Source organism: Nicotiana tabacum, chromosome 8 (genome assembly GCF_000715075.1).
Source record: "Nicotiana tabacum cultivar K326 chromosome 8, ASM71507v2, whole genome shotgun sequence".
NCBI classification, from domain to species: domain Eukaryota; kingdom Viridiplantae; phylum Streptophyta; class Magnoliopsida; order Solanales; family Solanaceae; genus Nicotiana; species Nicotiana tabacum.
In genome coordinates this window covers 21,639,378-21,664,787 of record NC_134087.1, presented here as the reverse complement: position 1 = coordinate 21,664,787, position 25,410 = coordinate 21,639,378, and the positions used below count along the sequence as shown (strand labels likewise).

Genomic DNA, 25,410 nt, shown 5'->3' with positions numbered 1-25,410 from the left:
TGTTCTGGTGTGAAATGATGCCACTTAAAAATATGTTTCCTTGTCACAATTGAAATGTTCATACGACATGGTCAATAAGATATTCTAAGTCATAATCACATTGAAGGAAAAATAAGATGAAAAACATATAAGAAAGTGTTTCATAATTATTTAGAGTGAATGTAGATATGTAATATGTTTTGACTTGTTCAATATGTTACATTGTAATATTGGACGTGAATGAATTTGAGTAGAGTTAATCAATATGTTAGCATGCATGAACAAAGATAATTTATGTAGTCAAATTGTTCTTGTAATACATACAATAACAACAATACCAATATACCCATTGTAATCTCACAAGTGGAGTATGAGGAGGATAGTGTATACGGAGATCTTACCCCTACATTTAAGAAGGTATAGAGAGGTTATTTTCGATATACCCTGGGCTCAAAAATAAATAAATAGAAAAGACAATAACAAACAAACCAATCAAAAATCAAAGCTTGTAATACATACAAATACGCTTTTTATTTATATTCTTAAGTCGAGCTACATAATAGTTAAAAAGATTTGACAGGATACATTCTTGTTGATAGTCTAAGAGCCGGTTTGGACATAAGATTTTTTTCAACTTTTTTCGAAATCAGTGTTTGGTCATAAAATTTTCAATTTTCACTTGAAGATAAATTTTGGAATTTTTCGAAAATTTGAAAAACTCTAAAAGCTGTTTTTTAAAATTTTCGCTCAGATCACTCACAAAATTTCAAAATAACCCAAAATTATATTCATATTCAAATACAACTTTAATTTTTAAATACCATTTTCACTTAAAAAAATTTAATTTTTTTTTTTGAAATTGTACAATTGTTATGTCCAACGCCCACTAAATCCATTGTTGATTAAAAAAAGAGTCTAGATCCGTCCGGGTCAAAATTTACCCTACTTAGGGTAATTTTAGTCAATGTTGAGTATAGTAAAATTTGACTTACCATGGACACTACAAATTTTGAATATTTTTGACGTCATAATACCAAAAAGAGACATTGGAATCTACGAAAGCACAGAGTCATCGTATCACTGTCCGAAAATTAGACAGAAACCAAAATAAAAAATAAAGATTAATTGTTGGTTAAAAACTATGAAAAAGAAAAAATTATGTAAGTAGTAGACAAGAGACGACCTTGCGGTGTCTTCAAGTGTCGTGCATGCATTTTGTTGCAGCCATTTTTGCTATCTTTCTCCGCTGCATGCAACTTTCTCTCTCTAAAAATCTCTACAATACTTCCTTTCTCTCTATATATATATATGTAAATCTGCACCTGTATAATTGTATCTATAAATCTCTGTTCTATTTATCTTCATCGAAACTATAACCCGCCACCGACCACCGCCACCGACCACCGCCGTTATTTTTTTTCACAGTGTTACTTTGACCCACTTTTTTTTTGCTTAAGATTCAGTTCAAGATTCTATAATTATATGCTCATTTGCATGTTTAGTGGTGGAGTTATTTTTTTTATTTTATAGTTTTTTGGGGTTTATTTGATCTGGGTCAGTGATTTGTTAACGGTTTTTATTTAGGGTTTTGGTTGATTTAAGAGTTGATTAATAAGATTTGTTGTTAAAGTTTTGATTTTTTGGGTGGAATTAAAATGGGGTCAATGATTTGCATGAATGAGCTTTGTCGTGCAACGACGTCGTCTGAATGGAAGAAAGGTTGGAGCTTGAAATCTGGTGGATTTGCAAAGCTTTGTTATAATTGCGGGTAATTTTTCTGTTCTAATTTTAGCTTTGTCGTTGACTAATTTTTCTTCATCAGTTAGATTTTCTGATGCAAGGGCAGTTTGGGGATGTGGGTTTTTTTGGATCCCTGAAATAGAGGGGAATTTTTGTTTTTCTTCTCTGTTTGTTGCATTTTGGAAATTGTTCCTAAATTTAGGATTTTTAGTCAAATGTTACATTTTTGGCATTTTATTTTTTCTGTTATCTGCAATTTCTGTCAAATAGGAGCTGTAATAGTTATGTCTTCAAGTGAAATAATAGAATACTTCTTTGGAGGAAGGAGGGGGAGTCATAAGTCAAAGGATTGTATGGTGCCTTTTTGTTCTCATTTTGTTATTTTTAAGCTTTTAAGTAGAGAAAAATGAATTTTACATGATGGTTTAGTGGTAGTTGCAAATAAAGATGAGATTTTTCATTAAGTTTTAGGCTGATATATTTCCATGTTATCGCTTAAACACTATGGTTGCTATAGTTGAATACATCGAGTTCTATGATAATAACTGCCGAAAATAACTTTGAGTATGAGGCAATACTACTATTTTGCTCTGTTGTTCTTCCCATGACAATTGGTATGCCACCTCATTATCAACTGTTTGGTTCTTGGAATCAGAAGTATACGTGCTTATAGCCTGAGAATTCAACTTCTTTCTTAGAGGCTAGAGCTCCCTAGTATGAAATCGTTGTTGCTTCGGACTCATATTTTTATTGTTAATTTCTGTCATTCACCCTTCTATCATACAAGGGTCACAAATGAAGAGCCTTTTCGTCAGTCTTGACATATAATTGACTTCTGCTTTTTGTGATGTTGTTGCGTAGCTATTTATTGGTACTAGTTATTTATGCAATCAGTAAACCAAAGTTTTGTGACGTCTCGTCATTTCTGACTGCAGATCTGCTTTTGAGAATTTAGTTTTCTGTGAAACATTCCACTCTGAGGAATCTGGTTGGAGGGAATGTAAAACGTGTAGAAAGGTTGGTCACTGAATCGTGTTATAGATTTGCATGGTTAACTAGTGTTTTTGATTCTATCTTCATTTGATCTAGCAGCTTATCCACTGTGGGTGTATTGCCTCAAAATATTTGTACGAGTACATGGATTATGGAGGTGTTGCATGTATAAACTGTGCAAGCCAATTGGATGGTCATTCCATCAGACCAATACAGGTATCCTTATTAATTAGGAGTAATTTTTTTATTTTTTATATTTGGTGAGACAGAAAGGGACATGCACAGTGGAATCTGATCAAACTAAAAAAAACAATCCGAATATGTAAAGTTGAGAAGCGGTGGGTTAGAAGCATTGGCATGCACACGTAATTGTGATTTGTGAAGTGCACCAGAACCTTACTATCATGTCTTCTGTCTCGCGCCTTCCAATTCTTGACCAATGAGACTAACTCATCATTCTTTATATGTAGCAGCACCAAATTCATTTTCATCATTGTACCTTTGTGAATCTGAATTAGTCATCATATCATGAACTACTTGGATAATAATGCTTAGCTATAACTTGGTCAAGTAGTAACTTCCTTATTCTTATCTGGTTGTTCATTAGATTTCATGAGTAATTTTACATTACATGTTCTCTGCTAGCGAATTAGGAAGGTGTTGCTTCAATTTACCCCTATAATATTGCAATCTCTATCTACAGTAGGTCGTTACATTTGTTCACAAACTTTGTTTAGGCCACAAGTCTGTGTTACATATACAACTAATTTGGTGCTTGTCTGAGGCATCAACCACATCACAGGAGTTTCATGCTTTGACGTATAGATTTATATGTTTTAGTAAGTAGAGTTTCATATTTCATCGGATTATTTTAGGTTAACCGTTGATAGGTATTTCTCTGCTTCATTTTAGAGAAATAATGAAAGTTATGTCTGGGAGCGAAATTTTAGAAGACACTGTAATGACCAGAAGCTTGAGATTGTACATCTGTTAGGAAATCTTTATTTGGGAAAACTATCTTCAATGGTAGATGAAGTTTGCCAAAACTCCCGCCTAAAATTCTCAGTCAAGTGATTCTACGCCTTGCTGGTAAACAGCTGAGGGTAATCAGTTCCCCCATATGAACGACAAATGCCCCTGCCAAAGAGGCATTTATTGCACTGTGAAGTGGCACTTGAAATGTGGAGTATGTTTCTCTCTTTTGTTTAGATTGGAATGGACAATGCCAAAGACAATGATTGATTGTTAAATTGCATGGCAAGGTATTATGTATAGGATGGACATTATGGAAACCAAAGAAATTGAAGATGTTTTGAAGGGATGAGACTGTCTAGAAAGCTAAATGCTTCAGCACGTTGTAGTTTTGGCTTGAACTTGAAAATGTGAATGGCTTTAAAAATTTTACAGCTTCTCTGTGCTCTCTAGAAATGTAATATCGTAAGCATCTTGGTGCAATTTGTTTTGTGAATAAAATAAATGCACTTATTAAAAAAAAAGGGAGAAACATTGGAAGTGTTGTTCTCCAACACTTTTTACTGCAATAGCTCAAATATATGAGGATGTGTGGACACGAAATGTACTGGTAACCTCACTTATAGGGAGAATGAACGTTAGAGCTTGAAGTCCCTGAGCTTTCAAGAAGGATTTTCTTTAAAGGGGTTATGATTCATTTGCATGTTTAGTGCTCTATTTTTTAAAAAATTTATCGCATTTAACTAGTTTAGGGATTAAGAAAAGAAAAATTGGTCATAAAAAAAAAAGATTTAAGAAAAGAAAAATATATTCGAGTTATTAGGTCATGTTAAAATAATACCTAAAAATGAGTAAAATGAAGTAATTCGTCAAAAGTACTCCATCATCCCAATAGAAATACCTACTTTGACTTGTGTGGATTTTGAGATAAGATGTTTAAGATTATTAAACCAAGGAAGCGTTTATAATAATAATAATTTGGAACATAAAAAAATTGAGTAATGATTACTAAGATGTAAGTTTTTATTCCTTTCGTTCAATTTAGGTGACACCATGTAGCTGAACATGTAGTTTAAGATATCATTTGACTTGTCTATTATATAAATTACTAGAGTAGAAAAAACAAGATTAGAAGAGAAACTTTCTTATCTAATAAGCTTCATAGGTGAATAGATTTGAATTCAAAAAACTAGTAACAACAACAACAAACCCAGTATAACCCCGCGAGTGGGGTCTGGGAAGGGTAGTACGTACGCAGACCTTACCCCTACCTTGAGGATAGAGAGGTTGTTTCCGATAGACCTCCGACTCAAAGAAAGAAGAAAAGAAAGCACTAATAACAACAAGATAATAAGAAAACAAGCGAAATGATCAACATGTAGTTATAGAGATTTATCAATAATAGAATAGAAGGCTAAATTCTAAAAATTAGTGAGTCTATAAATTACATATTATTGGTAGAATGGTGTGAAATATTTGGGACGCCACAAAATGGAAAGAATGTCATAGAATTTGGAATATAGGGATTCTAGATTAATTTATTAGAGGAAGAATAATGATCATTTGTGGAAGACATCATACTTTCTGGAACGGATCAAGAATTAAATTGGACATTATTGTTGGTATTAAGGTGAATCACATTAAAGAATGGTTATAAAATCTAGAATTGGTCATATGCACTTTAAAATTTTGAAAGATGAAAAGGAATTTCGTTGAAGGAAATGGTCAAGTAAGTTGTAAATAGAAAGGTAAGTGGGTCAAAATATTTGTAAACTTCTATATAATAAGTATATATGTACTTTTCTTTTATTTATATTTATTTCTCCAACCAATCATTCAACTATTATTTTTATTTTTGTGTGTCATTAACGTTTAGTATTCATGTGCACATATTAGCTTGTCAAATTTGATGTTTACTCTTTCTTGGCATGCTTGCATGGTGATTTTCATAATTTTTGTTTTCTTGTACTTAGAAAATTTATTTATACGAGGCTAAGACATGATGACATGCTTATAGTATATTAGGTTCGATGCATGCTATGAAAATTTTCAGTCTTTTCAGTCTGTATAGAGATGTATATGTAATAAGAGGTAGAGAACCTCAAGTTAATGAACATTGGAATAGTACTTTCAAATGGGTTCAAATAGAGTGAAATAGTCAGTGAGGATCCATAAAGCGATTCCAACTAGTTGGAGATTGAAACCCTCAGGGGTTGGCCTGGTGGCAATTGACTTGAGCCTTGGGGTTTGCTCCCTTTCAAGGTCTCAAGTTCGAAACCCACTGGGTGCAAACAATTTCTGAGGGCCATCGGACTGGGTAAAACCTGAATTAACCGTGGTGCACTTGCGGGAAACTCCTTGCCGAGGGCCTGTGCACCCCCGGGAATAGTCGGGGCTCGAAGAGACTCGGACACCCGGTGCAAATCAAAAAAAAACTAGTTGGAGATTGAAGCGTAGTAGTAGTAGTAGATGTTGATTTTAAATATTTGTGGAAGTATACAGGGCCAAAATTATCTGTCTCCAATAATGGGAGAAGAGTGAGGTCAAATGCAGTTTGGTTCCATGCTGAAATAGCTGTCAATGGTGAAATTCTGACTAGCACTGTATTATATTACTTTCAAACCGTCACATTTAATTCTGCAAATTAACACTGTTTTTGCACTGAGAGCAAGCATGCAATAATTTTGATTTCGAACTTTGTTAGAATTGCCTAATGTTGTGTCTGTGTTGTGTCAATGCAACACAGACACACCAGAGATTAATTTATCCCCCCTCCACTTTAACATTTTTTTCGCGTGTTTTAATGTTTGATATTCAGATATTCGCTTCTCATATATGATATATGCTCTTTCATGGCTAGCGTACTTGGTTATTTAAATACATTGTCTTCTCTTTAGTTGTTATGTCCTAAGAAAATTATCTACATAATTTTTTAAAGATTTGTGCAAGTATCTAAAAATACAGCATCAAATTTCGCTGTCTCCAATAATGGGAGAAGAGTTCGGTCAAACGCAGTTAAGTTCCATGCTGAAATAGCCATTTACAGTGAAAACTCTAAACAACAACAAGTCCAATGAATTCCCACAATTGGGGTCTGGGGAGTGTAGTGTGGGGAGTGTAGTGTGTACATAGACCTTACTCCTACTTCGGCCGTGAAAACTCTAGACCGCCTCCATAATTTATTACTTTCTACTCTTCACATAGTAGAGGAACCACTCCCACCAGAAAGCTCCCAGTCCCTGAAAGAAATAAACAAATTCAAAATATTGGCAAATGAATAGATTCTCTTTGTCCTTTTTTCTTTTATTTCACTTATCCCATTGGAGTTCAAAATATTGACTAATGAGTAACTTCTCTTTTCTGTCTTTTTTCCCTCTTATCTCACTTATATAATTGGAATTCTTTTTACGTGTTTTCTTGAAGTCCTCTTTACATGTTCTTTTACTACTAATTCCACACCCTAAAAGTATACTCTATAACAAATTTAGATAATGTTCAATAGATGTAATTTGAGTCTTAAAAAATTCAAGAAATGCTTTGGCAGATACCTGGTGATGATCTTCCTAATGGAACCTTGGGAACTAAGGCTACGCAGCCACTAGGTGTTGAGAATAAAATGGATGAGAATAATTTTGACAAAAGAAGGGTTATGCGGTTGAGCAAGCCAGTGGAGACCAGTGAGTCTGGTCAACTCTTTCAAACTCAAAAGAATGACATTAAACAAGAAACAATGGTTCCCATTGGTAATGTCAGCACATGCTTTTCAAATCTAAACCAGCAGCCCGTTGGAGCAGCTTCTCTATTTGGCAAGCCTGATAATGACAGACAAAGCCAAGGGGTTAAAGATATGTACGAATCGATCAATCAGCCGTCTCTAAATTTCTCATTGAGTACTCTTGTTGGTGCTTCAAGTTCAGCACAGCCTTTTCCTGGTGGAGATGTTGAAGGAAGGGAACAAAGCAAAAGTTCTCCCTTTCAACTGGGCCAAAGGACACGCCATATATTGCCCAAGCCCCCCAAACCTAGCCCCAATTCAGGTTCTGAATCAAACAAAGCAATGACTTCACAGACACGGGTTGCAAGGCCGCCCGCTGAAGGCCGAGGTGGCCGCAACCAATTACTGCCTCGATACTGGCCTAGGATTACAGACCAGGAGTTGCAACAAATATCTGGAGAGTATCCTTGTCAAAAGGTTACTATTAGTTATCTTTGAGTTGTATATCGCCCCTATTTATCAAATTGGGATTCTTTAACTATTATGTATATATGCGACTGATTTTTGTAATTTCAATTTCCTCAAATAAGCCCTGCTAAAAATGAAATGAAGGTAAAATAGCAATATTAGACCTAAAAGAAAAATTTAAACCCTAAAATGGTGAAAACTCAAGGAGGCTAAAAAATTCATTCTCTGCAGGGATCAGAGGCTCTACTTATGGCTCTTTTTTACTTTCCCTCCCCCAGTTTTGATATCATTTATGTTTACTTAACTGCAATTTCAGTTTAAAATCCACTATTGTACCACTGTTTGAGAAGGTCCTAAGTGCCAGTGACGCTGGTCGAATAGGCCGTCTGGTTCTGCCCAAAGCATGTGCTGAGGTAAGAGCTTACTTCTTCAGATGTTTTGTAATTTGTGAAGTTTGGACAATATGATATCTTGCCTGTTATCTTTATGGTCTCAAATGGTTAGCTTGTGATGCACCTTTTTTGCGTCATCAATGCCAATTCCTATGCAGGCGTACTTTCCTCCAATTAACCAATCTGAGGGTCTACCTATAAGGATTCAGGATATAAAGGGTAAAGAGTGGACATTTCAATTCAGATTTTGGCCCAATAACAACAGCCGGATGTATGTTTTGGAGGGTGTTACCCCTTGTATACAGAATATGCAATTGCAAGCTGGTGATACCGGTAACTCTTCATTCTTTCTTCTTATGAAAAAAAATCTTCATATGACCAACCCTGTTTGTAGTAATTGTAAAACATTCTCTTGCATGTTTCCATCTGTTATTTCTTTTAAATTCAATGGAAATGGTAACTTGTTCCTCCGCAACCCCCCCCCCCCCCTCCCCAATAAAAGAGAAAAGGCAAGAAGAGGTCTGTGGATCGGGTACATATTTCGCTCATGAAGGACTCTGTATTCGATAGTGATATCTACTGATTATGGTCTATTATTGTAGTGATATTCAGTCGAATAGATCCGGGAGGAAAGCTTGTTATGGGATTTCGAAAGGCAACGAACAATGCTGACATGCAGGTTACCTACAAAAATATTGGTTGCTATAGCCAGCTTTCTTTTTCAAGTTATTGTAGTGATTTTATTTCCCTTTTTTCATATGCAAATAACAGGATCCTCAACCGTCTATCCTTCCCAATGTCCTTCCCAATGGCAGTGGCTTTGCAGAAACTTCATTCACTGGCATGACCGAAAATCTTCCGGTGAGTGTTACTCTAAACCTTCTAGGTCTTTTTGCTAAGCAAGCATTTGAATTTGCTCTTTCCCTTAATACAAATTCTTTTTCTCATTGAAACATGAAAAGAATGGAGGCAGGACTAGTGATGATTCTGTGAACCGGCAAGTGCCGATTTCAGAGAAGAAAAAGGCAAGAAACATAGGGTCCAAAAATAAGAGGCTTCTTATGCATGCTGATGATGTTATGGAACTTAGAATCACTTGGGAAGAAGCACAAGAATTGCTACGGCCACCTCCGACTTCCAAGCCTACCGTTGTTGTGATTGAGGACTATGAATTTGAGGAATATGAAGTACGTGCAACCCAAATGTAGAAGTGTTACTTAAAAATTTTCCCTTTCTTTTAATTTTCTGTCATTGTCCTCCTTTTTGATAGCCAATGATCGACAGTAGTAAGCTTAATGCCTAATGCTCTTTTTGTTTTCTACAGGAACCACCAGTATTTGGAAAGAGGACGATATTTACTGCCCGATCTTCTGGGTAAGGGAAAAACTGACTACACTGAGTGAAATTTATCTGTAGTTCTCTATTATGATTAATAACTAGTGTCAGTGAACTTCGTTCAATGTGCAAACTGTCACATGATACCTTTGAACTACTTATGCCGTTTCACTGTTTGATTATGTGCTAGATATTTTTGTTTTTCCAATGAGCTAAGCTGATTGCTAATTTCTGTTGTACTGTTGTGCAGGGATCAGGAGCAATGGGCTCAATGTGACAGCTGCTCTAAATGGCGTAGATTGCCGGTGCATGTTCTCCTTCCTGCAAAGTGGACTTGTTCGGACAATATTTGGGACTCAAGAAGGTCTGTATCTGGCTCCATCCATCTCCCATTTTGGCTTTATATTTGAGACTAGGTTGTTATATCACATTCCTAAGAGGAAAAAGAAAAATAGATTTTTGCCCATATTGTGGTTCCTCGGTAGGTAAATCATAAACTAGGGAAAATTCCTTTCAACCAATTTAGTGACTTCTTACTATGATATTGGGAGTCTGTGCAAACTGAGATGTTGGTGTTAGATGAATGTGCCATGTTTTTCAGATGCATTTGCTTTTTTTTTCTTTTTTTTTTTTTTTTGGGGGGGGGGGGGGGGGGGGTTGCCTAAGCAAATTTTGTTATTTCATTTGATTACTTTTAGTTGTATATCCTCGTCAATGTTGATAGGTGAGCTAGCTCTGGTATACCTTTGTCCTGGGATTGGATAGATACTCTCCGAAGAATGACATTTTCTAACCCTTTACTGCCAACTACTTTTTCACAGATGCTCTTGTGCTGCTCCTGATGAGATTAATCCGAGGGAACTGGAAGCTCTCTTTAGAGTTGGCAAGGGTATTGAATATTTTTCCTCATTGTTTAGCAGAAATCTTCAATTCCTATATATTTTTCATTTTGATTCTTTGTTAATGACATGCAATGTTCACAAGCATATGATCATGAAGTAGTAAGGAAATTTTTATACGTGGACAAGAATGACGATGGGTGATTTAAGTGGGTTTAATTTCTTGTAGAATTTAAGATTTGGTTGTGCTTTTAGTAACAGTTTCTTAGAGGTCACGGTTGCTAAAAAGTCAGTTTTCACAAGGAAAAGTTGTTCTATGTGCAAGTCAGTTTTATACTTTGACTACTGGGCCGGGTAACTTTTTGGTTCCTATAAAATTTATAGCTAGAAACAACATCAACCTATTACCGACGAAGTCTCTTTTTTAACTATCAAATAAATGAAAATGCGTATATGTTTCTCATGCTACTCTTGCAGCAGTTGTTTTCCCGGACTGGTTTGTCTTGGTTATCACCTTTGTTTATATAATTTGGTCACTCACTATTAATGTCTCCTCATTCCAGATCTTAAGAGGCGAAAACTTGTAGAAAACAATGAAGATTGTGAGCCTTCTGGTCTAGATGCCTTGGCAACACTTGCTGTTTTAGGAGATAATATTGGTGATTTGGGAGAGCCTTCAGTTGGAGCCACTACTAAACATCCTCGGCATCGCCCTGGTTGCAGTTGCATTGTTTGCATTCAGCCTCCAAGTGGAAAAGGCAAGCACCAGCCGACATGTAAGTGCAATGTCTGCTTGACTGTGAAACGTCGGTTTAAGACACTCATGCTACGTAAGAAGAAGAAACAATCAGAACGAGAAGCGGAGCTTGCACAGGCGAAGGATCAGGTTCCTCCTAAAGATGGGTCAGAAACAGACGGGGCAAGTGGAACTGATCATTTGCTTCATATGAATCAATCCGAGAATGAACACATGAATCTTTCAGAGAACGAAAGGGATACAAACGGGGATCAGATGGAGGAGTTTGGAGCCGGAAAAGGACAGTTGGACCTGAACTCCCACCCTAATCGCGACGATGACATGCTAGTCGAGGCCACTGCTGGAATGACCATGACATCCCTTGTTAATGCTACCAACCTTCCACTGGAGTATCTAACACAGAACGGGCTCGAGAGCTTGGGAGACTCTTTGCTCTCACGAGCTGCCGGTGAGAGTGAAGGAAACCATCCTGATAATGGATTCATGAAAACTGCAGATGCTGAACAAGAGAATAAAGGTGATGAAGGGTAAATTCCCTAGATATTTTATTTCTTTTGTTTATTCAATTGTTTGAGCTTTTGTTAAGATATATACATAGTGTTGTTTCACAACCCCATAGTTGTTGCTCTATACATACTCACAGTTGAAGGAGTCTATTTTGTCCTCCCTTCCTTCACTTTTTGTGGGTTCTCACATGTACCTTCTAATGGAAAAGGTGTTTTTGTTAATCTCTACTCTATCATTATGAAATGATGGATTTATCTTAAAATGTCAGCATTTAGTATTACAATTACTCAACTGAACTTTTTAGGCATGCCACTTTACTTTAGTGAAGATACTACGCGTTGTGCGTATGCCTGCTTCTTTTACTTTTACCTTGTGCCGGGGTTATCTGAAATAGCATCTCTATCTTCAGTTCTTCACAAGGCAGGCAGGGGTAAGGTATGTTTTACACTGGGTTCTTTATTGTTGTTGTTGTTGCTGTTGTATCGTAGAATAGGGAGTTTGATGCGAAACTCTGGTCCATTGCATGCCATATTTTTTTTTTTTTTTTTTTTTTTTTTTTTTTTTTTTTTTTTTGCAGATAACAACTTTCATAATCATGTAACAAATGACAATAAAAACATCCATAATCCTTTAAAAAGATGATGCAAGTTGGTCCGGAGTTGGAACTTATATGGAAGTATTTTCAGTGAATTAAAATAGGGAAGGATATTATCACTTTTAGCCCGCGTTCATAAACTATTTGCATCCAGAGGCGGATCTACAGTCTAAAAAGTGGTTCACGTGAACCTGTGGTTCTTGGGTTAAAGTATAGATATGATGTACATAATTTGGCAAAAATAGATATATACATTTGATGGAACCCATGGTCAAAAGAGATGAAGGGGTGCATTGGTTTTGGTCTTTTATTTCCAATAGCCTTAAGGTTTGGGGATCGAATCCCCTACCAACTTTTTTACTTTTTTTAAAGTAATGATGAACCCATTCTTCGGAAATTCTAGATCCGCCTCTGTTTGCATCTAGTAGTCGAAAAAATATATAATTTTTTTTGCGTATTCTAAGAGATGTGTCGCATCACCTCTTCTACTACCAAAGTTAGATAGATATAGATATATAGATTGTTTAGTTGTCTTAGTACAATGGGTTACTATAGCATGTTCAAAAGAACAATTATTCTATCTTCAAAAACAAATATTGATGTTCTTTTAACTGTTTCCTCTTATAAAAAGGTGAACAAATTTGGGCCAGAGTTGGAACTTATATGGAAGTTTTTCAGTGAATTAAAATAGGGAAGGATATTATCACTTTTAGCCCGCGCTATAAATTATTTATATCTATTAGTCGAAAAAGTATATAAAATTTGTATAATTTTTGGATATAACATACATAATGTATATATATACAAAGAATATACAAAATTTATACTTTTTTGGGATATTATTTTTACATCGGCTATGTAGACATTTAAATTTTAACGGATCAAGCTAAATTCTAAATTCTAAGTTCAAGATAACTCTTAAAATTTTAGGAGTTTATTAGGATTGCTTGGAGGCTACTCTACCGAAACCCTATCTTGGTAGCTACTCTACCTTAACCCTAAGTCACTCATATAAAAAGGGTTATACACTCTCTTAACACAGGCATCTCAAAAATAGGGATCATCTCGAAAATCCCATAAACTCACAGGATATTCACAAAGAGATCAAGAAGTGGCCGGATAATTCTCGATAATCAAATACTTCAAGAAGATCCACAACATACTTCATGGATATCAAATAAATCCATGATAGCTCGCATCATCCTACGTTCGAGAAATACACTGCTCCAGCCCTCGAATCACGAAAATAATCAGGAGAGAAGAATAAGGGAACAAACAGAATTGTAATCGCGTCATTTTATCAATAAAACTATGTTTTTTCATATTTATATTGTGGTTGGAATTTATTTTTGTATCACAAATAATTTGTTACAAACAAATTGGCACGCCCATTGGGACCAGTTCTGCCCTTCATCTCTTCCTCCTGTAAATTAAAAACTACAACTTCCAAAATTATCTGTTGCGATGATCGGGTACTTCAAGTCTCGTCTTCAAGTTTCGGTAAGTCTACACCCTAACAAACCTTGAAGTAGGGGTCATTTGTAGACATCGAAATTTTAACGGATCAAGCTAAATCTTAAATTCAAGATACTACAAAACTACTCTTAAAATTCTAGGAGTTTATTAGGATTGCTTAGAGGCTACTTTACCGAAACCCTATCTTGGTGGCTACTCTACCCTAACCCTAAGTCACTCATATAAAAAGGATTACACATTCCCTTAGCAAAGGCATCTAAAAAATGAAGATCATCTCAAAATCCCATAAACTCACGGGATATTCACAAAGAGACCAAGAAGTGACCGGATAATTCTTGATAATCAAATACTTCAAGAAGATGCACAATATACTTCATGGGTATCAAATAAATCCATGAAAGCCCGCATCATCCTACGTTCGAGAAACACGCTGTTCTAGCTCTCAAATCACGGAGATAATTAGGAGAGAAGAATCAAGGGAACAAATAGAATTATACCCACGTCATTTTATTAATAAAACTATGTTTCTTCATATTTATATTGTGGTTGAAATTTATTTTTGTATCACAAATACTTTATTGCAAACAAATTGGCACGCCAATTGGGACCAGTTCTGCCCTTCATCTCTTCTTCTTGCAAATCAAAAACTACAACTTCCAAAATTATTTGTTGCGATGATCGGGTACTTCAAGTCTCGTCTTCAAGTTTCGGTAAGTCTACGCCCGATAAACCTTGAAGTAGGGGTCATTTGCAGACATCAAAATTTTAACGGATCAAGCTAAATCCTAAATTCAAGATACTATAAGACTACTCTTAAAATTCTAGGAGTTTATTAGGGTTGCTTAGAGGCTACTCTACTGAAACCCTATCTTAGTGGCTACTCTACCCTAACCCTAAGTCACTCATATAAAAAGGGTTACACATTTCCTTAACAAAGACATCTCAAAAATGAAGATCATCTCGAAAATCTCATAAACTCACGGGATATTCACAAAGATATCAAGAAGTGACCGGATAATTCTTGATAATCAAATACTTCAAGAAGATGCACAATATACTTCATGGATATCAAATAAATCCATGAAAGCCCGCATCATCCTGCGTTCGAGAAACACGTTGTTCTAGCCCTCAAATCACGGAGATAATCAGGAGAGAAGAATTAAGAAAACAAACATAATTGTAGCCGCATCATTTTATCAATAAAACTATGTTTCTTCATATTGTGGTTGCAATTATTTTTGTATCACAAATAATTTGTTGCAAACAAATTGGCATGCCCAGTGGAACCAATTCTGTCCTTCATCTCTTTCTCCTGCAAATCGAAAACTACAATTTTCAAAATTATCTATTGTGATGATCGAGTACAGTGTCATTTTTTCATTAAAATAAAAGCAATGCCTACACATTTATGATTCACTACACTAAGTAAAGAATTATTTTCTAACTTAATGCATAAGGCAGATACGAGCCCACAATCAACATGCACTAATACGTACCTTCTCAACAATATACAATAAGTGGGCGTTTGGACATAAGAATTGTAAAATTTTGAAAAAAAAAGTGGGAAAAAAAATTCAAGTAAAAATGATATTTGAAAATTAGAGTTGTGTTTGGGCATGAATATAATTTTGGGTTGTTTTTTATTTTTTGTGAGTGATCTGAGTGCAATTTTAAAAAATAACTTTTTGGAGTTTTTAAAATTCATCTTCAAGCGAAATTGGAAATTGTATGGTCAAATACCGATTTCGAAAAAAAAGTGAATTTTTCTCGAAAAAAAAATGAAACAATTTTTCATGGCCAAACGGGCTCAAGTCTGCAACAATATTTTTGGGTACCAATTGCAAAGCATTAATCAATATCGGGGCATTTGCATCTATACCTGCTTTTTGGATCAAGTTTTAATTTGTGCCCGTTTTGCAAAAATAATTGCAAGCGTATCCACTTTTTCGCGTAAATTCAGCATGCGGGGCTGAAGTAGCAAAGGCAATCACGCAAAACTTCAACATTCTAGTAAACGGACCTGAAGTAGCAAGTGTGCTGAAGTTTTAGTTTGTAATTGATGAACTTAAGCATAGTAGTTGAAGTTTTGTTCTCTATTTGCTAAAGTTTTTGTTTGTAATTGTTGAACCTAAGCATAGCAGCTGATGTTTTGTTCTCTATTTGCTGAAGTTTTTGTTTGTAATTGCACTAAATAAGCTGAAGTTTTTTTGTCCTCGATTCATTAGTTTTGTTATTAAGCTTTTTCAAAAACTTCAATAGAAGATGCTGAAGTTATTTAGTTCATTTATAAAAACTTCAGCACTAAATAAGCTGAAGTTTTTTGTCCTGGATAAGCTTTTTCAAAAATTTCAGTAGAAGATGTTTTAGTTACAACACTAAAAGCTAAAGTTTTTTGTCCTGGATTCATTAGTTTTTTCATAAAGCTTTTTCAAAAATTTCAGCAGAAGATGCTGAAGTTATTTAGTTCATTTGTAAAATCTTCAGCATTATATAAACTGAAGTTTTTGAAAAAACTTTCTAACATACTAGATAAATAATCAGATTGCCAATAGTATCTAAATCATAAATTTTGGGAACAATAAACGTGAAAAGAACAGAATTATCATTGTCTACTAACTTATGTACGTGGAAATATTTACAAATTATTATCTACTAACTTACGTAATATTTATTTTTAAATAATCTGATAAACATATTTATGACAATCATCCCATAAACTGAAGTTTCATAACAGCAGCAACAGCAACAGCAACAGCAGCAGCAAAAGAAGAAGAAGAAGAAGAAGAAGAAGAAGAAGAAGAAGAAGAAAACGAAGGAGGAGAAGGAGGAAGAGAAAAGGGGCTAAAGTTGTTTAAAAAGTGGATACAAATTAAAACTTTTTTAAAAAATGGATATAGGTTAAATGGGAGCGACCAAATAGGACGCCCGTGCAATTTTTATATCAATATCTATATTTGGGTCCATTCTACACACCTAAAATAGTCTAATTTTCGTACATTGGTTAAGATTTGGCCAAAGGTTTAATGTTTCCGGTTCAGAAATTGATATCTATTGGTTAGGAACCAAACCAAATGGAACCAAATCTATCACTAGGTGGGGGTTCAATAGTCATTTAAACCTATCATTAGATGGGGTTCAATTCTCAACTTCTACCAATAAAATTGCACGTGGCCTCACCAAAAGCTAGTCTCACCACAAAAATGATATTGAAAGAACAGTATGTATGCACTTAATTATTTACAGGAACTTTAGCAATTAGCATGTCAAATCAGTCTACATAATCCTATTACACGAAAACATTAAGTCAATTTATGTTGAATATACAATTTAATACTCATGAAGAAGCATTTCTCAAATATGTGATAGTGTTGAGTGGTCATGATATGACGCAACTTACTGAGCATATGATCCTGATAGAAAATTATGGAGATCGAAAATTAGAATAGAAAATTAGTAGTTACTAGTTAGTATAGCATACTTCCCTTTCATACCTGTAGTTTTAACATTATGCTAGTTGTGGTTTATTCTTTGCATATTATTACTTGATTTTGCTTTTGGTTCGTTTTGTTTAGCTCTCACCATTGCTTATGTTTTCTTCCCATAGCTTTTTTTATTTTTACATATTGTATTTCTTTAGAGCTGATTATTGTGCTTAGCTGAGTCGGTGGTATTTATGAAATAGTCTCTCTACCTGCACAAGATAGGGATAAGGTCTGCATACGTACACACTATCCTCCTTATGCCTCACTTGTGAAAAATATTATTGTTGTTGTTGTACGTGCTAGTGGGATTATACTGAATTGTTGTTGTTGTTGTACGTGCTAGTGTTGATTTCATCATATTGACAGAGCTAGGATGAAGATAAGGGAATTCAAAGATTTTCAAAAATGTCACACCTGAATTTCGAAATGTATTCTAATGTTAAGGAGATTAAATTTTTTAAATATATGTATAAAAATATTATTCTTATCATATTTATAAGCAAGTTGTCCAAATGCACCACACAGTCAAGCAAGTACTCTTAGGACTAGTAGGTTTAACCTCTCCCTTTGCAACTAATGAATTAATGTTGTATTCAATAGAAGTTCCAAATGAGTACGCACAAGACCAAATTTTGGACAAGAATATATACGTATATATATATATATATATATATATATATATATATATATATATATATATTCCTTGATTTTTTTTACGTATTTACTTTTTAAATTTTTGAATCCTCGTAATAAAAATACTGCAAGACGTATCAGTGTAATCTCTTGATGCCACAAGAATAATGATAAGAAAGGAGCTTGAAAGTTTCCTCTGTCATAGAACAAGGCTTATATCAAGGGTTTAACTTCTATATACGAAAATATAAAATAATATTTTTATAACAATATCATATCACCTAAAAGATACTACAAGTCACTGTTCAGGATTTGAAAATAATACTATAACCTGAAAAATAAAGCAGATAACCTCCTACTACAACAGGAAATTTCATGGCAATGTAAAAATTCTTTTGTACTTATTTAAACTAGAAATAATATTTGCCTGCAAGTTGGACACGAAGAATGCGATGAAAACCATTTGTCTATGCATTGAACATGAAAACCATGATTACAATTTGGCAAAATCCTCAATTTTTCTCCTTGTTGAAATTCTCCAAGGCATATTGGACATTCTGCAGTAGCAGATAACATCTTCTGTCGTTGCTCGTATACTATCACTGGAATCTTTGTCAATTCACTTTTAACCAATCCATTTGACGACAAACGCGCAAGTGAAGCTTCTGCAGATTCAAATGGAAATCTTCCGTTGTGTCTTACGACACAACGTATAATTGCCCTCAACACGAGGGCAATTAGCAGCGCAAATAGCAAAGTTGCAAGAACTATTAGCAGACAACTATTTGAAATTGAGTTGTTGTTGTTGTTTAATTGGCTTGATCTGTTCGTATGGTTGGATTGCACCCACACACTATAACCCTGAAGAAAACGAAGCAGACATTATTGAGACATAATATAATTAAGTAATTCAAAATGAGGCGATTACATAATTCTAACATACCGTACTCATCTCTCATAATAGAAATCTTGGCATTTTCTTGAGAGAAAAACTGGAAACGTAAAGTGTGGAAATCACAAGATGAAGCTTTAATATAAATGCAGAGAATGATGTAGAAAGCTGGTAAGACTTTTCTTTTTCTGCTGATAAAAACTGGTAAGAATTAAATGCAAGAAAACATTTCCTGTTTTAGCAATAAGTTCAAACTTCAAAGTCTATCAGTACTATTGAAATATTATATTTTTTTCTATCATAATAAGTGCCAGCTGTCAGAAGTGTCGTGATTGTTATCACATCCTCTTATAGGATAAAAATAATACTCCCTCCGTTTCAATTTATGTGAACTTATTTGATTGGGCACGGAGTTTAAGAAAATAGAGAAGACTTTTGAACTTGTGATGTAAAATGAGGCACATATATTTTGTGTGGCTATAAATCATGCATAAAAGTAAATTGTTTCCAAATAAGGAAAGAGGTCATTCTTTTTGACACGGACCAAAAAGAAAATAGGTTCACATAAATTGAAACGGAGGGAGTACTATAATTCCGGGATTAATAATACTATGATTTTATCTCAATGAATCAGACGTGTGATAAACTTATCTCAAATTTAATCCCGGAATTAATTATTCTTTATTACTCGTACCAAACGAGAGTGTAAAAGTTATCCCGAAATTAGCCAATACCACCAATCAAACATGTAATAAAGTTAATTTTAGACCCGAGATTATTATCAATATCCCATGTACCAAACGGCCCGTTACGTTACGTGGATCCTGCTGCTCTACAATTAATTCGTTATCCAGAAGTTAGGATAAGGAAGAAGATTAATATCGATTCTGATTTGACGAGATAATATGAGTCATTTGGGACAGTAGTATTTTCATTTTAAAAATGAAAAACGATAGCCAGACAACATAATAGTTTTTTATTCCTGTCATCCAGGTGGACCAGAATTGATTTTAGACGTCATGAGAAGTGTAGACGTAAGCTTTATATAATTCTTGCAATGATTCAAACGTGATAGAAATAATTATTTTTATGTGAATTTTTAATTTTAAATATTTTAGATAATAATGGACTGACCAGCCTAAATTGATCAGCAGTATAATAATTTAGTTGATTTACTTAATTAAATAAAAAGACTTGACTCGTTTCCAAATGCTTATAGAATAATGTTAACAGTTCTTATAACAATTGCCTCATCGAAAAGAATTTTTCATATTTAAAATTGATATAATCTTATTTAAGATCAACAACTTCTTAATAAATGAGTATTAATTAAATTGGCTATATTTTTAATTGAAAACAAATCAATTATAAAAAGTTTATTAACAACTTTGTATTTCAATAAGCTAGAAAAGTAGACTTCAAATAAAATTATATATATTATAATTTTTTTAAAAATATTTATGCCTCACATTAAATTTTGACTTTGGGTTACATATGTGCTTGAGCCGCCCCCTAACGGCAATGATTCATACAATTGATTTCAACTAAGATTGATTATTGAGATATTTGAACTCCATACTTACGGTCGAATACCATATATATGTGCAGATAACAGATATAGACAGTTAGATATACATTTTAAAACTCATTCTTTAGCTCAACTCAAACTCCGCAACGTCTAAGTTTTGGATTCAACATCGTGTAGAACCAATGGTTGCCTGCAAGTTGGACACGATGAATGCGACGAAAACCATTCATCGATGCACTTGACATGAAAGCCATGATTGCATCTTGGCAACATTCTCAACTTTTCTCCTTGTTCAAATTCTCCGAGGCATATTGGACAATCTGTAGCAGAAAACGTCCTCATTCCTGGCTCGTAAACCATCACTGCTATCTTTTTCAACTCACCCTTGTCCAATCCATTGGATGCCAAATGTGACGTAGCAGCTTCTGTGGACTCTAAGGGAAATCTCGTGTTGTATCGTAAAACAGAACGTATGATTGCCCTCAGGTCAAGGGCACATAGCAGAGCAAGTAGCAGAGCTGCAAGAACTATTAGCAGATAGCTGTTTAAAATCGAGTTACCATTATAGGATTGGCTTGAGCTGCTTTTAGAATTCGATGGAACCACCACACTGCAACCCAGAAGTAATCGAGGCAGACGGTACTCATCTTTCATAGTAATAATCCAGCCTTTGCATCTGTTGAGAATTGAGATACTCTGTGAAGGTAGCCTGTTGTATTAAATTGTGAAGCTAAAGGACACTGAAAGCTGATGGTAAGAAATGAATGAAAGAAAACATATTTCGGGCTTGTTGTCGTCTTCTTTTTAAAACAAGTGGCACATCTACTTCAAAATGTCAGCAAAACAAGGCTGCTCCTCCTCTTATCTTCTGGGTGTGATGAGGAATTAGGAGAGGTTGGGGACCATAAGCTTTTCATGCAAAAATAAAGGCAGACAAAAAACAAATTCTGCAACAAAATTTGGGCAGACCCTTGATAGCTTTTTTTTGTTGTCACTTTCCATGAATGATATACAACAATATTCATCTGAAATTTTATGCATCGAACAAGATACATAGGAACAGCTTGACATTTACATGATACAAAAAATATATACAAGGCCATACCTCTGCTAAACAAAACAAAAGGCACATATGTTAGCAAATTTCTTCAAAATAAATCTCTACGACATCATGTTTCTCCACTTGTCCTTCAAGTCACCCTGAACAAAATTGTCCGGACTTCATAAGTAAGAGTATTAAAAGACATATATATTACTAGCAGCATGAGACTGCACTTACCGCAGTCCTCACTACAAATATGTCACGATAAGTATTTAAGATGTGCGTCCAGTTTCCGGAACCATACCTACAAAAAGAAAACATTTAGAGGGCTAAACCTTGTGTTGACACTTCTTTAAAGTTAAATGGAAGTATGAGATTCTACGTACTTCTGTACACCAGTTCTCAAGGTGTCTTCTTCCAATGCACTCCATTTCGTGGGCTTTCTCCTCGTGGTAAATTTTTTAAATTCATATTTCTTCAAGGGAGAGATTTCCGTCCTCTTCGGGCTAGGTAATGTAAACCTCCTCACACCACTTGGTGATCCTTCATTTAACTCATCTGCTGATTCGTCCCGCTGTATACAAATCAGCATTTGTTACCATTAGCAAGCACAATACTGCCATTTTTAACTTTCACCATTTGGATAATTTTCCCAAATACAGTTTTTGTGCTTAAGAAAATTTTTTTCGAACAAAGAATATGCTTTAATGTTTATGCTCTAATATTCCTCTGGCAAAACCAAAAGCTAGAGCTAATATCTGATCTAACCTCACTACAATAACAACAACTATGCCTCATTCCCAAACAAGTTGGATAGGAAAAAGCATGCATTTGTAAGCTTTGTTTTTTTTTTCCTTTTTGGGGGGGGGGGGGGGGGGGTTGAACGTGGGGAACCCATGTGACAGGCGGGAACACTCACCACTATACTAACCTCACTATTTTACAAAATATCACTTAGTTACTTGATAGTGGCAAAAACTTTGGCACATAAAGTCACTAGGCTAGTAAAGCTTTGAAAATAACCAAGACTATCTTGCAATAAAGACTTCGGGTTAAAATCGCCCATATACATTCAATAACCTACTGGAGAGCATTGGTGCATTAAAACGTGACCATCAGAACCATTTGACCATTTTAAGCGGGTGGAGGCAAGAAAAGTTTTCAATGTACATACCTCAGATGTATGGGCAGCACTCTTTCGGTTCATTAGGTCTGGCTTGGATGCAGCACTAGGATGACAATTTGCCTCACAATTCTCTCCATTAGCTTGATCCATTCTGCTACTGGCAACCACTGGATGAGGAGCTCTGTCACTGTTATTTTCGGCAGGCTGATGACCCATATGATCCCTCACCAAAGAAGACAGAGTCTCAGCAAACTGTAGTGCATCGGGTAGAGGATCCTTCACCATAGCACGCAGCTCCTTCGAACTCAATTTAAGTGCTTCCTGTGCTTTCTCGATTTCAGGCGTAGGCAGGAAGCTGTCCTGTCCACCAGATGCATCAAGTCCCAACTCAATAGAGTCACTGATCCTAACACCTCCACATGTCCCAGCTGATGCTCCTCTGGTGCGTCTGAAAGCAACATGCTTCTGCCTGGGCAATGCATTTCCTTTGCGCACTTCTGCAAGCAGAAAAAACAATCATCTCAACATAAAACCCATAAAACTGATACGAGTTAAACAATTAAATATCAACAACAAAAAAAAATCTTTATCCCTTAATAACGATAAAATAGCTATGGGCACAACAAGGAAATGTTAAAAAGATATCTTTTATCTCTTATCAAAGGATACCCATATATACCAGAAACAAAAAGTTCATCCTTTAACACCAACATCCAGAAATTGGTCATGCATTCACTTACATAAACCAATAATCAGATCATAGGTACTTATAGAGAGTATTCATACAAATGCATATCCCAAGTTAGATCATATCATAGAGTTTAATAACACATTCACACAAATATTTAATATCTTCAGACACATTTTGCAGATGTAATGTTACATATTACAACTCTACCTCTGACACTATTCCTGCAAGTCCCTTGTTCGTTCACCCCTCCAAAAAATTCCCTCACCGCATCATCACTCCTGTAAGTCTCCGCCACAACATCAAGAAAAGGAGGCCCAATTCTCTCTTTAGCTTCTCTAACGAAAACCTCAACCGCCTCAACAGGAAATATGCCTTTACTTCTCCTTATCACATTGTCACAACACTTATCTTCCCATAACGCTGCTTCTATTTCATCCCTCCAATCCCATAACTCTTCACATACGAAACCTACATTCTCTATTTTTTCCATTAAATTAATTCTCTTTTTCCATATCCTCTTTACCGCTTCAAAATACTTTCCTTTATCACTTTCCGCTCCTTTTTGATTCAAAAATTTCACCGTGCATTCCACTGCCACCGCACAATACGCGGATTTCATTTCCTTTAAAGTTTCAATTCCTTCTTGATGATCTAGTTCCTCGAATAGTTCCAGAAGTTCGAGGATTTTCTCAGTAACTGAACTGTTAGAAATCTCGGATTCGAGTTTTCTGAGGATAAGGGCTTTTTTGAGGTTCAAATTATCGTTTGGAAGGGGAAGAGTGTGAACTAAAGCGTTGAGTATGCTGTCGTCGAGCGGTTGCCGGAGGATGAATTCAAGAATCCAACGGGAAATATCGATATCCATTTGTTAAGCGTGAAATGAGCCTTAAAATCCCTAAAATTGAATTTCGAATGACTACTCTAGGGTTTGTTGAGAAAGGGGATTTTGTCGGGTTGGGTCGGGTGCTTCTCAGTTCTGTACTTCTATTGTCTTTCTTCCCGGTTTCATAAAAGCTCCGGCCAAAATACTCCGGCGAGCTCCGATGAAATATACTCAGTAATTGGAAATGATCTTACTCCTGTTAAATGGTGTATGAATATCAAATGATTAAAAATTTCATTCATTGCAAGAGTAATAATTAAGTATTTCCTTTGTTTAAAATAGAATGGTGACTTCCCAAGTACGATATCAAATCCTTCACTTACCCTTTTGTGCCAATTCAAAATTTGATTTTTTAATCATTTTAAATAAAATTATTTAGCTAGCGTTTGGCCATAGATTCTCAAATTTATTTTGAAAAATCTGATTTTAATAAAGTTTGGTTTGAAAATGAAAATGTGTTTGAATATCAGTTTTCAAAACATATTTCACTTTTTTTTTGAAAAAACATGAACATGACTTATACCCACAAGTTTTAAAACTATCACAAATACCAAATAGTACCTTCATCAATAATATTCATTATATTATTGCAAACCATAGTCCTGAACATAAATAAATTTGGTACAAAATTATCTTTTTTATACTGAACTACAAATTACACTATCAGATGACCGAGAAGCCAAAGCAGCATTGTTACAAAATAATAAATGGTGGGCTCCTTTATAAAATATAAAGGTTTGGGACAATTTTTTTAAAATGTAATAGTAACATTGAATTGGTTTTGGGATTTGAGTTTTGGGTTTTTGAAATTTGCCAAAATATGGATAAAATTTATGAACAAATATGTATTTGCCAAATAAACTCAAATAATGGCAAAATGTATGGCCAAACGGGTCTTTAAACTCTATTCAAGTCATAATTGAAGTATAAATAAGATCCTCTTTGGGTTTTTTTTTTTTTTTGTGACCTTGTAAGTTTGTTTGGATATGTAAAAGCAATTACTCAAGAAATTTTTTCCTTCTTATAAAATATTTGAAATTTATTTATCAAAATTGTCCTAATATATTACCCGTTCTAAACAAGGATTATTTACAAATTATATGCAATTCATCATTAGTGCCTTAAATTAAGGGATTTAGTTACATTCTTTTCTTATTTTCTCTCCACTCCTTTTTCAATAAGACTCCTTCAAGATGTATTACTTATTTTAAGGCATAATTAGCTTTATTAGTTGAGTAAATATTTTTGATATCTAACAGTTTTTTGGTGTTAGCGTAGTCTATAGAAGTTTTAATTCAAAGTCGTAGGCTTTTTAGTTTTTTATAGTTTTATTACTAATCCTTTTAATTTTTATACTAGTAAATC

At 34.8% G+C, this 25,410-nt stretch overlaps 3 protein-coding genes across 6 annotated transcripts; 1 reads left to right on the top strand and 2 right to left on the bottom strand.

Annotated features, from left to right (window-relative positions):
• Positions 1–1,152: 1,152 nt before the first annotated feature.
• LOC107809675 (B3 domain-containing transcription repressor VAL1-like) lies at positions 1,153–11,918 on the top strand. The gene is given in 13 exon segments (XM_075219079.1): positions 1,153–1,747; positions 2,655–2,736; positions 2,812–2,928; positions 7,229–7,860; positions 8,184–8,280; positions 8,418–8,592; positions 8,862–8,938; positions 9,031–9,205; positions 9,208–9,446; positions 9,584–9,633; positions 9,845–9,958; positions 10,416–10,483; positions 10,997–11,918. Coding segments are annotated over 13 exon segments (2,664 nt in total). The 5' UTR covers positions 1,153–1,634; the 3' UTR covers positions 11,722–11,918.
• Positions 11,919–18,288: 6,370 nt separating this feature from the next.
• LOC107799055 (uncharacterized) lies at positions 18,289–20,957 on the bottom strand. Its single transcript, XM_075220232.1, has 3 exons — positions 20,527–20,957; positions 18,902–19,007; positions 18,289–18,744 (listed from the first exon to the last, which is right to left on the bottom strand). The coding sequence occupies exons 1-3, from the start codon at positions 20,955–20,957 to the stop codon at positions 18,289–18,291; spliced, it is 993 nt and encodes a 330-aa protein (XP_075076333.1).
• On the bottom strand, positions 20,333–24,296 carry LOC107799057 (uncharacterized). Of its 4 annotated transcripts, none has more exons than XR_001651056.2 (6): positions 23,370–24,296; positions 22,520–22,968; positions 21,732–21,919; positions 21,583–21,649; positions 21,409–21,503; positions 20,333–20,979 (listed from the first exon to the last, which is right to left on the bottom strand). XR_001651056.2 is itself a non-coding variant. In XM_016622129.2 (5 exons), exons 1-5 carry the CDS (start codon positions 24,025–24,027, stop codon positions 21,465–21,467), a joined length of 1,401 nt encoding a protein of 466 aa, XP_016477615.1. In that variant the 5' UTR covers positions 24,028–24,290; the 3' UTR covers positions 20,333–21,464. The 4 variants fall into 4 exon arrangements, 1 of the variants encoding a protein (XP_016477615.1); XR_012693898.1 differs by having other exon boundaries at positions 20,804–21,012; positions 23,370–24,284; XR_001651055.2 differs by having other exon boundaries at positions 20,862–20,999; positions 23,370–24,284.
• Between the last annotated feature and the right edge of the window lie 1,114 nt (positions 24,297–25,410).